Consider the following 16,039-nt stretch of genomic DNA (forward strand, 5'->3'; position numbering starts at 1 on the left):
TGGCTCTAGGAGCTGGGGACTGGACAACTGGGATTGGGTACATGGAACCCTGTCATGTCAAAAAACGCTAGAGTTATGACTTTAAAAGTGTTCATAGAGCTGTATACTTGTCAAAATTCATTGCACGTGCATTTTATGTAAATTTATGACAACAAAAGATCTTGATGTACAGGAGGGCTATAACACAATAAAATGTGTTGCTGTAAGAGAAACAACTAAAACATATAGACACACAGAAGTTGGAAATGAGTCGGGCTGTGGTGGGACACAATTCTACAAGAGCTAGTTCCAGGACAGCCTTCAAAACCACAGAGAAATCCTGTCTTGACTACCCACCCCCAAATAAAGAAGTTGGAAATGAGATGGCAAAATACATTATACCCAATACTAACAACTGGTTCTAAATAAAACCCAAATAAACAAACCAAAAGAACCACCATCACTCAGCCAGGGTGGCTCTCTTGCAGCGTTGGCAACAGTGGAAGAGAGAATCTCATAATTATATGGGAAAATGTGTTCATCATGAAATGTTTTAAGTCCTCAAATAGGTAGAGATTAAAAACCAAGACACAGCTGAAATAAGCCATATTGTCCCCATGAGTCAGGGAGGGAGAGATGACTCTCTGTAAAAGCACTTTTGGTTAGAAGGTGTGGAACAGTTATCCTAACGAGTCCTAAAGAGAAATGGAACATGAGCAGAGATGCCATGATCACGGTGGGGGAAATTGGAACAGAGAGAACAGGTGCATGCATGTTTTGTCTGCATGTGTGTCTGTGCATACCCCTGCCTGTAGAGCCAGAGAAGGGTACCAGACTTCCCTGAAACAGGAGATACACATGGCTGTGAGTTACCATGTGGGTGCTCCTGAAACCAGGTCCTCTGCAAGAGCAGCCAGTGTTCTTAACTGCTGAGTCACCCCTCAATCCCAAGAATATTTACTTTTCAAGGCAAATATGTAGTCACCCTAGGATAGTGAAGTAGCTAAGAACACTTGTAGTGCATCACTGAGAAGAGGAACTCCTGAGAGAAGTGTGTCACACCACTCACGCTGAACCTGGCAGAGTGACAAGCGTTTCCCATGGCTGTTTGGGTGACAGGAAATTTGATGTGTGACATCTTACATTCCCTGTGAACTGTGAGATGAGTCTGGCTCCTGAGATGGGCATGGAGGTGGTTGTTAGAGGAGGTTGGAGAAATTCTAAAATCTGGAGCAAGGCTTGGCCGAGTAATACGGTGGTGGAGTTAGTAGTCACACAGCAGCACCCAGATTCTTGGGACTTTTTTCCCTCGGCATGCACGGCAGCGCCCCTAAGAAAGGCGCAGTTCACATCTGGGAGGGAGCAAAGGGCGTGGGGGGAGTTGTGGTGGCAAATGCTGCCGCTGAAGCAGGAAAAGAAAAGACGGAGGGGGGGGGGCTAGCAGGCACCGAAAGGAAGGTTCGAGATGGATGGTCCACGGATGGAGGCCTGGATCACTGAGACGGGGGCGTGGGGGGGTTTGACAATAAGAAAAGCAAGGGTCAAAAGCGGACTATCAAAGGACACATTGTTTAGCTGGATGGGGCCCATCTTTAAACTTTCAGCACCCAAAATACCCAAACAACCGAAGACAAGAAATATTACACAAGCGTCTAGAATAATCCACATTGCACAGCTTCCTGGTACAAGGAAATGATGGAATTTTAATTGCTTATTATACAATAATATAGCGCAAGGCTTGGCTAAACAGTGGTAAACTGACAGTCATCTGCTAATTAATGCATAGTTTGCACGCAAACTTTAAAAATCCTGTGTGGTTTTTGTTGTTGTTGTTCTGTTTTCTAAGGTAGAGAATAACAGAATGATTATCATGAGAACCAGTGGAACAGTAATGTTGGGGTCACATTGGTTCAAATCCCAGGACTAACAGAGAGTAGGCAGATGGCAGCAACGCCAGCTTTCCTTCTTTCTTGTTTTCTTTTTTTTTCTTTTTAAATATTTATTTATTATGTATACAGTGTTCTGTCTGCATGTATCCCTGCAGGCCAGAAGAGAGTATCAAATCTCATCACAAATGGTTGTGAGCCACCATGTGGTTGCTGGGAATTGAACTCAGGACCTCTGGAAGAGCAGCCAGTGCTCTTAACCTCTGAGTCATCTCTCCAGGCCTCTTGCTTTCTTTTACCTGAGAATTCAAGGAACGTGGAGGACCAGCCCCGTCCCCAGACTGCAGTTTTATCTTTCCCAAGACTGCACGCGCACACACACACACACACACACACACACACACACACACACACACACACTGAATCTCTCCTCTCTCTCACAAACCTGGGCTTCATAAAAAGGTTGGAGTACATTGTTTTGAAGAGTCTTGTGAGTATTTGAGTCTGATGGAAAAATCTTCCCTTCCATTGTCACCCAGCTAAGGATTCATCTTCATTTTTGGAAACAGGACTGAGGAGTTCAGCGGCGCAGTGAGATTTTGCACGCACGTCTAGAGTCAGCTTCAGAGTGTGTCGCTACTCCGTGCGTCAGTTCGGTTATTTAATTTAAATTTAAATTTTCTTTTGGACAGGGACCATGTACGTCTATACCCCAGGCCGGCCGGCAAACGCCATCCTCAGGGCTGCGACTACAGGCGCTCACGCCAGTTAACTTCCCAGCGGACTTCTACAGCGATGCTCGCCTCAGAGCGCTGAGCCGGGGGTCCGGCCGTTCCGGTAACGCGTGAGCGGCCGCAGCCCCGCAGCGCTGGCCTCATCGCGCTGCTCAGCTCGCCCAACAACGGCTCAGGGCCCCAAACCCGGCTCAAACCCGCCGCCGCCGGCCGCTCGGAGCACGCGGCGCCCGTCTCCAGGCAACGCCAGCGCGTCGGACGTCCGCGCAGGCGCCGCGGCTGCCCCGGCCTCCCCCGGCTTGTTTTGAAACAGCCGTCCGAAAGGGCCAATCAGAGGCGGCCCGCCGGGCGCGCGGGAGCGGATTGGCTGGGGGCGTCTCCCAGTGGCCAATAGGCGTGCAGGCGGGCGGGGCGGGACCGGAAGTGGGCGAGGGGGCGCAGAGGGGCGGCGGCCGCGGGCAGTTTGAAGGACGCCGGGCTCGCGGGGCGGCGAGGCGCGGCGCGTGCGGAGCTCGGCGGTGGGGACCCTGCCTCCCCTTCCTCCCCGGGCTGAGCTGACCGACCCTGGAGCGGCATCTGTGAGGGGCGCAGGTGAGCAGCGTCCTCCCGGGCCCGCCGCGCCCCTGCCCTCACCGCTTCTAGAAGTTTCGCCGTCGCTTGGGCTTAGGGTCGCCCCCGGGGGTGCTCGGCAGCCGGGAGCGAGCGGCACTTGCAGGCGGGGAGTGGGGGGGGGCGGGAGGGGATGCTGACGGAGGAGAGAGGGAGGGAGGGAGGGAGGGAGGGAGAGAAGATTCCTCACAGACCCTCGGGGTTCCGTCACCCCCCCCACACACACACACGCACGCAACCCCACAGCCGTCCGCCCGTCGCTGCTTCCTAACCGGGGTGCGAGCCTCTGAGAGAACCGCTGAGGGAGACCGCTCGCCTCAAGGGTTCCCGCCCTCCGCCCGAACCGCCCCCCTCCCCCGTCTGCTGGTTTTACCTCGTTTGCTCCCGGGATCCGCTTTAGCCGACGGCGGCAGCTTCCTTGCTCTGTCGACGCCTCATGACGGCCCTGCCGTCCCGTGGCTGCACACGAGGCTGTGCGGCTGGCTGCTCGCAGGATTTTGAATTAGAGAAGCGCGTTTCTCGTCTCTGCCCCATCCCATTCATTCATTTACTTATCTATTTATTTACTTATTCATTCATTCACCAATTTATTCATTCTTTCGCTTCCCCTCTCTTTAATTCGGCCGCACCATCATTTACTGATGTCTGTTCTGTCTGTCTGTATTTCCCCTCTCTTCAAGACGGGGTTTCTCTGTGTAGCCCTGGCTGCCCTAAAACTTCTCTGTAGACCAGGCTGGTCTCAAACCCAGCTGTCTGCCTCCCCCCCAGTTATGGCTGTGGCATCTCCAGGCGATTTTGTCAGCCGGCTGAGTTGTTAAGGGGTTAGTGTGTGACTTTTGTGTGATTTTGTCAGCCGGCTGAGTTGTTAAGGGGTTAGTGTGTGACTTTTGTGTGATTTTTGTCAGCCGGCTGAGTTGTTAAGGGGTTAGTGTGTGACTTTTGTGTGATTTTGTCAGCCGGCTGAGTTGTTAAGGAGTTAGTGTGTGACCTTTGTGATTTTTGTCAGCCGGCTGAGTTGTTAAGGAGTTAGTGTGTGACTTTTGCTGTACTGCGCTTTGTTCCTTGAGAGGCCGAATTACTTTCAGCAGTTGTTGTGAGAGATTGGTTGTGCACCTACTGCTGTCTTCTGAGACCTGGGAGAAAAACAGTGAAGCTGGCAGCAAAAACAGTTTTTGAGGCCGGTAGTTAACATGCCAGGATACTTGTTTAACTTTTGAAAAGCATTTTTTTCCCAAGTATTTACAGTTACAGTCTCAGCATACATACACAGATGTGGCTCAGAAGGTGACTCAGAAGTGTGTGGGGTAGCTGCTGCTTTTTCTCCCCTACTCCCCCTCTGCCTCTCTCTTCTCCATTGCTGCTGCTCCTGTCCCCCGGAGGCTGACCCCCCCCCCATTTATTTTCCCCTAATAAAAAAACCCAAGCTCTGTCACATGGCACCTTTCTCTGGAGCGCTGCATTTTGAATTGCAACACAAATAACAAATAAGTATGCTAATAGAATCTGAGTTTTCTTTTCTGACTGTATTCTTTTCAGTTCACTTTACAAATGCTTGGAAAGTAAAACAAAATGAGCTGGGCACTGGAAGAATGGAAGGAAGGTCTCCCTACTCGGGCCCTTCAGAAAATTCAAGAGCTTGAAGGACAGCTGGACAAGCTGAAGAAAGAAAAGCAGCAGAGGCAGTTTCAGCTGGACTCTCTGGAAGCTGCACTGCAGAAGCAGAAGCAGAAGGTATCACTTTCTGAAGCAGTGTGCTACCTTTTGGGTTAGTTCACTTGTAGAAAAGGGATCTCCTGTCTCCAGGTGGTAATTTTCTCTCACTCGGACATTTGAAGTTGCCTGTGGTTTTATTCATCTGTGGCTTTATTGCTGCCCACCTGCTGATCATTAGGGCTTAATTTCACTTTAGATTGTTTGGGAAATGGCTTTTTTTTTTTTTTTTTTTTTTTTTTTTTTGCCTGGTGCAGTAAGGCCAAGTGTCTGGCTTCCGATCTGGACTGGTATGGCGTTTTTACATTTTATATGGAGAGAACTCTCTGACAGTGAGTTTTTTACTTTGGAGTTTCCGACATCATCTCTTTAATGGTAGTAAATGAAAATACAATACTTCTTTAAAAACAAGAACAAAAAACCTCTTAGCCAACTGTGTGGTAGTACAGTCAGAGCTTCTAATATATTTTTGCTTATGGAAGGATTTTTTTTTATATTTCTTAAAATAGTTGACTTCTTTGGTGAAACTTGAAAGTGAACTATTCAGGAAAAGTTATAAGGTTTGTTTTAAAATTCTCTTTAAATTTGTATGTGTCTCTGTGTGTGTGTGCCTGATTATATGTACACCACATTTCTGTAGTGCCTGAGGGCTCAGAAAAGGGAATTGGATCCCATAGAATGGGAGTTGTAGACAGTTGTAAGCCCCATGTGATGTGGGTGCTGGGAACTGAACCCGGTCTTTTTAAGAGCAGGAAGTTGCTCCTGTCTGTGAACCACCACTCCAGCCCTTTATTTTCAAATTCTTGAAAGAACATTAAAAAAATAGTGTAGTATATGACTTTATAGACCTTCCTATATGCTCAAGTTTGCTCATTTAAAATGTCTCTGTTCATGAAGCATCACCCCCTACCCTGGGGTGGGTTGTTACTGCCATGTCCCAAAAAGTTACTTGTAGAGTGGGACTTATACACAATACTTGGTAAGTACATAACAAAACTGTCTTCTTGTCACCAATCTCTGTTAGGTTGAAGATGGAAAAACAGAGGGTGCAGACCTGAAAAGGGAAAATCAAAGACTGATGGAAATATGTGAAAATTTGGACAAGGCAAAGCAGAAGGTTTCTCATGAACTTCAAGTTAAGGAGTCGAAAGTGAATTTTCAAGAAGGTCAACTGAGTTCATGCAAAAAACAAATAGAAAAACTGGAACAGGAACTTAAGCGGTAACTGTCTGAGTCACGTTTGTGTGGCCTCCAGTGCCAGCTGAGGGCCTGACCAAAGGCTGAGGAATAGGAACTTCTAGGCTCACATAAGCCTTATTAAAACTGGCAGGGCTAAGGTCCCAGTATACAGAAAGACCAACACTAGAGGGCGTCTTTTGCCAACTACTCAGGGAAACTAAAGCTGCCAGAAATCACAGTCCTTTCTAGATGAGTAATGTTAATTTGTTCATCTCTTTTTAAAATACCATATAATGTCTGTATATCAAGTCTCTAAATTTTTCATTACATTTATTTGTGTGCTCATGCACACATGGAAGTCATTGGACAACTTTTGGGAGTCAATTCTCCCCTTTCACTTTTGGGTTTCGGGGATCAATCTTAGGTTGTCTGGCTTGGCAGCAAATGCCTTTACCCGCTGAGTCAGCCTGCTCACCCGAAGTCTCTTGTTCTGAAATGGTTGTCATAAGTAATGTCTCTGCTTTCATTATTCTCATCTGTGCTTTAAGAGCATCTCTCAGCTGTGCTTCTGAAGGTCTGAGCTCTTGTGTCGTCTTTGGCTTAGATGAACTGTACACCAGTCCTCTATACCTCTTTGCTGCTACAGTGCTTATAGTGATAGGTCTTCATAACATTTTATATCTGGCTTAAAAACCAAGCTCAGTAAATGTCTATTGGATAAAAGGATTCTTAGAGGCAAAGTTTTCATATGCTCTTTTGTTCTCTGGGAATGTATAGCATTGGTGCTTTGTAGCCTTTGTTGTAATCTGTCTTGTTGGTCTCTTGGGTTATTTTTTAACAGGTGTAAATCTGAACTTGAAAGAAGCCAACAGGCCACACAGTCTATGGATGTTTCTCTGAATCCATGCAGTACACCCCAAAAACTTTTTACAACTCCACTCACACCAAGTCAGTGTTATATTGGTAAAGATTTTTATTTGGTATAAATAACTTTTGAGTTTTAAATTCTGCAAGAGCAATGGATTAATCCATGTTTGAATCCAGCTTTTAATTTTGGTGTTTCAAAAATGTCATCCCCAGTTGCATGTTTGTTGATTTATGTTGAGCAGTACCCTTCTGTAGTGTGTATTAAAAGTTTCCGAATATGGAAGAAACCTCAATTTCATATTTGAGTAATTTGATTAGTATTTTGACATGTTGTTTCAGTCTTCTTTCTATCCAATACTTATTTTAAGATTTATTTAGCTCAGTCATTGCTGATCTGTTAATTCATTTATGAAATGATTAGTTGACATAAAATGTTATTTGATTGTCTATGTTTAGGTTCCACATATGAAGATCTAAAAGAAAAATATAATAAAGAAGTTGAAGAACGGAAAAAATTAGAGGCAGAGATTAAAGCTTTGCATGCTAAAGTAAGTTCAGTATGGTCCCTGCAGGAGAAGATACATCTGTAGGAGCTCTTTGCTGTAGCATAAGAAGAGTAACCTGCCTTATCTAGGTCTGGTGTGTTTATCTTACATTGAGAAGAATTTCAGGCATCATTGGTAGTGATGATTTTTGTTTTGAAATAGAGTCAGCAAGATGGTTCAACAGGTCAAAGCACTTGCTGTCCCAACCTGACAAACTGAATTTGATCAGTGGAACCTCATGGGGGAAGGAGAAAACTGACTGCTGAAAGTTATCCTTTGACAAGCATGCAGCTGCTGCAATATGCATGTTCCTGTACTCACTTCCCTAGTACACAAATAAAATTAAAATAGGAGAAAGCTGGGCATTGTGGGACATGCTTATGATCACAGTACTCAGGAGACTGAGGCAGAAGGATCTTGAGTTCCAGGCCCTCCTGACCTACATGATTAAGACTTGTCCTAAAACAAAAATTAAAAACTCTGGGTGAGGGCTGGAGAGATGGCTCAGAGGTTAAGAGCACTGACTGCTCTTCCAGAGGTCTTGAGTTCAATTCCCAGCAACCACATGGTGGCTGACAACCATCTACAGTTCAATCTGGTGTATATGTAATAAATAAATAAAATCTTTAAAAAAAAATTCTGGGTGAGGTTAGTTTTATCTCCAAGTATTAAATGTTCATGGGTGCACCAAATCCATTTTATCTTGTTAAAGCCAAAATAAGGAACCGTATTTGGAGAGAGAAGGACTTGGGAATTATTCTTTTGTCCTGATACTTGCTGGCTGACTTCCCTACATGCGTTTACTACAAGAACTGAGTTTTAAGGGTAATTACTGATAAAATTCTCATTTCAGGGAAGAATGTTGGAAATACAGTGTCCTTTTTTTTTTAGGTAGTTGTCAGTAGGTTTTTTGGTTTGTTTGTTTTGTGTTTTGAGACAGTCTCCTGTCTGAGACTGTCCTCAAACTTATCAAGTAGCTGAGAGGATTGCCTTGAAGATGTGGACCTCCTGCATTATTTGCAGAGTATTAGGATCACAGGTGTGTGCCACTAAACTAGGCTTATGTTGTATTATGGATAGAATCTAGGACTTCATGTATGTTACACCCTTAAGGATAAACTCCATTTTATTATGGGTCAGTAAGAGAGAAATGGGTGAAAATTTCAGGATTTCAAACCCTGTACAACTTTAGAGACCACCATCAAAAACCTGATCTGGAAGACTCCGTTGCCATTGCTGTGCACATTGGTTCATTTTCTAAAACAAGAACCACAAAAGCCCCCAAACAAAACCTAGTTGGGTATCAGTGTACATTACTGCCACACAGAAATTTGGTTAGAGGTCACAATTGAAACAACTTAAGGTAGAATGTATAAGTAGGTAACTAAATACTGAGGATCGAAAGCTACCTATTTCTTTACACATCCTTCAACCTTGTTTTAAGGTCACCAGGATTGTACCAAAGGCACTGCTTTCCAAGATAAAGTGAAATTTCTCTAACCTGTCCTATAGATATGTACTGCTTCATTTGATACCTGTTCTGCCCCTAGAAGGAATGAAAATTTCTATACCATTAAACCTCTCCAGGAGTCAGAAGAGTGCTTGCTATAAAATTTAACACAGCTCTGTTTCTATAGGCTACATGCAAGTGTTGGTTATAAAATACCCACATGATGTTTCTGGAGCACATTACCAGATAATGAACTAGACCAGTGACAGTTCTGTAGGTTGATAACTTAGTGTAAAGGGTTCTGGGGAAAGGAAAGCCAGTTTTGGAATTTAAAATGGAGGTGAATAATGGTTAAGTAGTACCAAGATTTAGCCTTTGTGGATTGACGGTACCTCAGATGGTAATTCTTGTTCACTCTTCAATGCTGAGAAGTCTGACTGTTAGGACTTTGTACTGCTAGGTCTTGGGATTTATGATATCCTACCTTGGATTAGCATTCAATATTAGTTTGCTGTGCAAATACCATCATCCTGGGATTGTGGCTTCATGTTGTGTCTGGAAAGAAGACATGGCCCTGAATATTGAGAATTCCAGGTTTGGGGATGTAGGTCAGCAGTAGTGTGCTTGCAGAACACTGGGGAGACAGGGAAAGATAAAGAAATTAAGATATTTTTAAGAGGACTCTAAAGAGTTTCTGTTTTTCAGAACATGAGCCAACCTGTTCCCCAAGCCACCATGAACCACCGGGACATTGCAAGACATCAGGCTTCCTCATCAGTGTTTTCTTGGCAACAGGAAAAGACCCCGAGTCGCCTTTCATCTAGTTCTCTGAAAACTCCACTTAGGAGAGATGTCTCTGCTTCTCATCTTTGGGGAGAAGAAGTGACTCCTAACAGATCAAGTCTGCAAACAGGGAAAAGAGACTGCAGCAGCAGCTTTTGTGATGATCCCAGTAGTTCTCAGCTTTTGGAGCAGGTCAAGGCCCAGAATCAGGGTAATTTTGACATAACTTAAGTTTAAATGGTGGTTTTTCTAGATCACTTCAGTCTGGGGTATGCATTGTATATTTTATTAGACACATTGATAGTTTATTCCCCAGACTCACGTCCATTTCTGTAATGACAAAAGAGTGAGTTTTGGAATGCATCTGTATTTGTATTGAAAATGTGGCACTGTGAGCCTTTAAAAGTAGTCTGAGAGGCTTTGACTTGGTTGTTACAAGTTTGCACTCCTATGCTTCTTAGCTGGCTCTGTTGAGGCCCTTAGAACAAGCTTGTGGTCTGAGCAGCCTTGGCCAGAGGTGTGGCATGTATCTGCAGAAGAGCTCTGCTCTGTGCTGCCAGGCTGTCCATATGGGAGCAAACCTGTAACCTTGGCTGCTGTACCACACTGAAGCTGACGGCCGAGCATACCAGGTGGTGTTTTGGAATCTGTTCTGTGGACTGATAATTTCTAGTGCTGTGATATATTGAGAATCGTTATCATTGTTTGCTGGTGAGAATTGTCCCACTGCCAGTGCCATTGGAACCAGCACTGCATGTGCAGGAAAAGGGAAGGATATCATTGTTAATTTTGGCACTATATGAGGTTTACACTGTCTTGATCTTCAGTGGAGGCAAAGCTCCCAGACACTATAGGAAGGTGAGTAACCCACTGCCTGGCACTGATTTGTATTGATATGGGCAAAAAGCAAATATTAATGTCCACTATCTAAAGGCAAGCGATAACTTTACATAGGGCATTGCTTGTGGCCGGCACTATACCACCATAAGGTGCTGATTACAAAGCATCCTCCCTTTGCTCTTCTGTGAAGAGGTAGGAAAATGCATTTCTCAAGCTTGTCGATGGAGATGCTGACTGTTGAAGTGAAGTTCAATTAACATAGTTTCTGTATTTAATGTAAATTAGAGTTATCTCACCCAAGATTTCAGAATAGGTAAAATAAGTCGTGAACATTTTATCTATGTATGTCTTAGTATAAATTAGAGTGTTCTTTTTCTTTTGTGCTTTCAGACCTAAAAAGCAAGATGAATGAGTTGGAACTACGCCTACAAGGGCAAGAAAAGGAAATGAAAGGCCAAGTGAATAAATTTCAAGAGTTACAACTACAGCTGGAGAAAACAAAAGTGGAATTAACTGAAAAAGAGAAAGTTTTGAACAAAACCAGGGATGAGCTAGTGAGAACCACAGCACAATGTGACCAGGCAGCAGGCAAGGTACTTGACTTTACATGAATGATTGAGAAATCACCATCTCGTATACCTACATTTATAAAGTAGCTGTGAGTAAAGGTCTTTGAGCGCTCATGCCGTCTGCGGAGGGGTAGGTATTGGGACCTGTGTTGCTAGTGCCTTTCCAGCTGTCACAGTCAACACTGATGCTAGCACTCACATGGAATAGGAGGAGTGCTGCAGCTGTGGATAGTTCAGGACACAGGGTGGCATTAGATGATCTGCCCCGGGACTCAGTGCATACATGCTACCAAAGACTTTTCTTAAGTGAGGTCACTATTGAGGGCGTGTTTCTTTAGCTCAAACCTACCTCAGATTTTTATGTTTTTTCTGTCACTTGTCCTCACTAATATCCTCTGTCATTCACTAAGTTACTTATTGAGTGCTGCTGCACATTCAGCATTATTCTAGTACTGGGGATATGTAGAACAACAAAAATTATTACCCTGTGGAGGCAGAATATAACAGCAGTAAAATAAATTCAGAAAATAGTATAATAAGTAATATTTAAAAAAATAAAACAAGCAACCCACTACTATGTAGTAACATGGAAAAATGAATTACCTTCCAAAGCCAACCATGATGTGTTTGGTGCTTTCTGTCCCCAATCACTTTGGGCCCAGTGTTTGGCTTATACTGTCATTCTGTTTTAAATACCCACTTTCCCCAATCCATGTGTTTTCTTGCCATCTACTCTTCTGGAATCTTCCTCAGGGCCCTCCTGGTATCATTTATGTTCTAGGCATAGGGTTCTTCTATTTGGCTATTAGAATTAAGAGAACCTTGAAAACCCATGTCTGAGGTATCCCTGAGGATTTTGTTTTCTTTAATAAACATCATTTCGGAGTCTATAATGAAAATTGCTGCAGTAGACCTGGACCTTTGCTTTCCATGGGCAGGTTACTTTTTCTTCCCTAATTAAAATTTTGTTTAAAGTAATTGAAGGTTCACAGTTAGCTGTATGAGGTAGTAGCTCACTAATGTGGCAGATTATATTGATTGGTTTTCAGATACTCAAATGAGCCTATGTCTTTGGAAAAAGTCCCACATGATTTTTACATGTAACTTTTTACTTACATGGGAATTTTGTTTGCCAATAACTTGTTAAGGATTGGGGTGTCTTATTTTCATGAGAGGTATTGTTTGGCGTTTTATTTTTTTCTTCCATCTTCGTATGATCCTTGTTATCAGGGTAATCTTGGATTCACAATATGAACTGGCAACTATTCTATCCTGTTTTCTGGAAGAAAATGCCATTGATATATCTTTCTTTATGGATTGAGTAGAATTCCCTTGTGAAATAAACCAGGCCTAGAGATTTCTTTCGTGGGAATTTTAATATTTTAAATTCAGTTTCTTTAATAATTAACAAAATTATTTGTTTCCTACTGAGGGAATTAACAGTGGTTGATGTTTTTATCTTAGTGGTTAAATTTCTGTATTCCTATTTTCATTCTGTTCATTCCTATTTCATGTATTGTCTTTGAAGTGTGTTTTGAATACAGTTAGGTCATATTTTTTAAGTTTACTGTTTACTGAATTAACTCATTTATATTTAATGTGATTATTTGCCATGACTTAAGCCTGCAGCTTTTATTTTGCTTTCTGTTTTTGTTTTTTATTACATTTCTTACCTTTTAGTGGACTACATAAATATTTTATAGAATTCATAGGCTATTGTATATTCATTTTGCCAGCTTTAATATGATACATTTGCCTCCCTTGTTTATATTCTCCCCCATTTATAGTATTTTTTTGTTTGTTTTTTTTGTTTTTCGAGACAGGGTTTTTCTGTATTGTTTTGGAGGCTGCTCTGGAACTTGCTCTGTAGACCGGGCTGGCCTCGAACTCACAGAGATCTGCTTGCCTCTGCCTTCTGAGTTCTGGGATTAAAGGCGTGTGCCACCACCACCTGGCGGAACTTGAGTTTTGTGCACTTTAGAGCAATGGTTGTTAACTGGTGGGTCTCCATCCGTGGGTGATGAATGACCCCTTCACAAGGGTCACATGTCCTTCATATCAGGCATTAACAATTCTTAACTAGTAAAATTATAGTAATGAAGTAGCAACAAAATAATTTTATGACTGGGGGTCATCACAATATATAGACTGCATTAAAGGGTTTCGGCATTAAAGGTTGAGAAACATTGCTTTAGAGTCTTATAGAGCACACATGACATCTAGTGGGCAGTTACTTACATGGATTTTGTATCATTGGTAGCACAGTGGTGTTGAGAATTTTTTTGAATGGAGTATAAATACCTTCAGGGGTTGTTGTAATCTCTCCTCTTTATAAGGTCCCTTAGGAATATGCTGCACTGTGAAGGAGTGCCAGTAGAGGGCGCAGAGGGTTCATTTACACTAGTGCTTGGTTTTTATTTTTGCTGTTTGATACTGTCAGCCATCCAAATGCCAGGCTTAGGGCTGACGGTCTTAGTTGTTTTTACATAGCCTAGAACAGTGGAGGGCACAGTAGGTTCTCATTCACTATTAGTTAAATTTATATTTATTGTTAGAAATCTTGTAGTAGTATTCCTTGGGAATTTAAAAACTTGGACAATACTTATAACAGTGAAGGTATCTTAATGTCTGAGGCAGTGGGTGAATTTGATGCACTGGAGAAATGGATCAGTTGGTAAAGGGCTTGCTGCGGACCTGAGTGGATTCCTAGACCAAATAAAAAGCTAGGCATTCATCTGTATATAGAGCACACACATGTGAAGCAGTTAATTTTATTTTTGTTTAGCAAGTGTTTCTCCATGTAGATCATACTGACTTCAAACTGATGATTTTCCCGTCTCAGCCTTCTGAATGCTGAGACTACAGGTATGTGCACTGTGTACAGCTCAGGCTCTCTTATTAACAGTTTTTCCAAAATCATCTATTTGGTCACCGTTGACCAGTTTGGAACTGTTCATCTTTGGTTAGTTAATAATCAACATTTTGTCTTCCAGCAGATATTGTAAAGAGTTTTCTTCTGTATTCTCAGATTCTAAATTAGACTATGGATGGCTGAACAGACAGCCTAAGCACTGGAGTTCAGTCTGTCCTCAACACTCATGCTTAAATTACATGTGTACATAGTACATATGCAGATAGGATCTGTGACTTGACTCAGCAGGAACAGGTAGTTCCTGCAGACACCTGACGACCTGAGTTTAATCCCTAGAGCCCATGGTAGGAGGAGGAAACTGACTCCCAGAAGCTGTCTTTGACCTGTGTGCATGTTCTGTGCTTCCTCCATCATGTATGTCCTCACGGTAGTGAAAAGTAGCTGGCTATGGCTGTATGCTGTTGTAATTAGCACTGGGGGTGGGGTGGGGTGGGATGCACAGGGCAGAGACAGGAGGATCTCTGGTGTTGGCTGGCTAGGCAATTTAGCCGAATTGGTGACATTGTCAGTGTCATTGAGACATTCTGCCTAGGTGGAGAACCATTGAGGAAGACACCTCTTGCAAATGTGTACCTTCATACACACGTGCACACCATGTGCATACACATACACGTACAGGAAGAATTTCAGAGAAAAATTATTGAAATTTACTAAATTGAGGCATCTCTCAGAGTGGAGAACCCTTCCCTATTAATATAAAGCTTTTTTTTCAATGATATACTTATTTTATATACATTGTGTTTTGTCTGCATGTATGTCTATGTGAGGGTGTCAAGATCCCCTGGAACTGTAGTTACAGACCATTGTGAGCTGCTATGAAGGTACTGGGAATTTAATTTGCAACCTCTGGAAGACTGGTCAGTGCTCTTAACTTCTGAGCCATCTCTCCAGCCCCCACAAAACTTTATTACTTCTTAAGTATTGTTTTTGGGAGTCAACCATTTGAAGGATTTGAACTAAAGGAATGGCTTCAAGATCTGCAGTGAATCTCACCACTTGAAGGACTAAAACAATTTTGTTTAAATTTAACTTAGGAAAATACCCTAATTTTTCATGTAATTAATATTTTAAAATTAGCAGATAACTCTGTGTGTCTGTGTATGTGTATATATATGTGTATATATATATGTGTGTGTGTGTATATATATGTAAGAAAGCAACAGCATATTCCTTCTGTTGCTTCTGAGAGCATAATTTAAAAACAGCTGTAAGTTTTCTGGGATTCTGTGAATGTCCAGAAATGTAATGGTGTAATGGGAGTATTATGGAAAGAAGTTGTTTAATATCTAACATTTTTTAAACAAAAATTCATTATGGACTGGGCATGGTGGTGCCTGCCTTTAACCCAGCACCAGAAAGGTAGAGGATGGCAGATCCTGAGTTTGAGGCCACTTTGGTCAAGGTTGTAAGTTTCAGGCCAGCCAGGGCTACTTACTTAGACCCTGACTCAAAACTATCTCTGTCTCTACTATGCTTACAAGATACTTTGATGAGGAGGAGATACTTTGATAATGCTCTAGTTATTCTCTAGCTCATAAATGACTGTGTCAGTCTCACTACCTTGTTTACTTACTGCTGTTGTATGTGAAGGAGGTCAGGGCAACTTTGAGCATGTCTGAACCAAGAGTTTCTGGACACCTCTCATGTCTCCATCTCCATCTTGCCATGGGATCCCTGGGCTGACAGATGCAAACCATCCCGTTCAGCTCTTCGTGAGAGTTCTGGGATTGAAGTCAGACTGTCAGCCTTGTATGGCAAGTGCTTTGACCTGCTCGGCTCTCTCAGGCCTCATGCTTGCCATGAAGTGATGTTGTTACATTCTGAGACCACTCTCTCCCTTTCCCAGGGCAAGTATTTTATTTTATTTATTTATTTATTTATTTTTTTGGTTTTTTCGAGACAGGGTTTCTTTGTGGCTTTGGAGGCTGTCCTGGAACTAGCTCTTGTAGACCAGGC

The 16,039-nt window shown here is 42.8% G+C and overlaps 1 protein-coding gene across 2 annotated transcripts in view; it reads left to right on the forward strand.

The window, feature by feature from the left end:
• The first annotated feature begins 3,076 nt into the window (after positions 1 to 3,076).
• Cenpf (centromere protein F) overlaps positions 3,077 to 16,039 on the forward strand; it is a 42,939-nt gene continuing 29,976 nt past the window's right edge. Inside the window, exons 1-7 of one of the 2 annotated variants that reach the window (XM_040738252.1) lie at positions 3,077 to 3,190; positions 4,745 to 4,939; positions 5,943 to 6,139; positions 6,939 to 7,060; positions 7,421 to 7,512; positions 9,665 to 9,953; positions 10,973 to 11,175. In XM_040738252.1, coding sequence (XP_040594186.1) covers positions 4,778 to 4,939; positions 5,943 to 6,139; positions 6,939 to 7,060; positions 7,421 to 7,512; positions 9,665 to 9,953; positions 10,973 to 11,175 — 1,065 coding nt within the window. In that variant the 5' untranslated portion in view covers positions 3,077 to 3,190; positions 4,745 to 4,777. The remainder of the gene's footprint in view (positions 3,191 to 4,744; positions 4,940 to 5,942; positions 6,140 to 6,938; positions 7,061 to 7,420; positions 7,513 to 9,664; positions 9,954 to 10,972; positions 11,176 to 16,039) is intronic. The other variant, XM_040738253.1, reaches the window with a different exon arrangement.

Source organism: Mesocricetus auratus, unplaced genomic scaffold (genome assembly GCF_017639785.1).
Source record: "Mesocricetus auratus isolate SY011 unplaced genomic scaffold, BCM_Maur_2.0 Super-Scaffold_100676, whole genome shotgun sequence".
Classification (NCBI taxonomy): domain Eukaryota; kingdom Metazoa; phylum Chordata; class Mammalia; order Rodentia; family Cricetidae; genus Mesocricetus; species Mesocricetus auratus.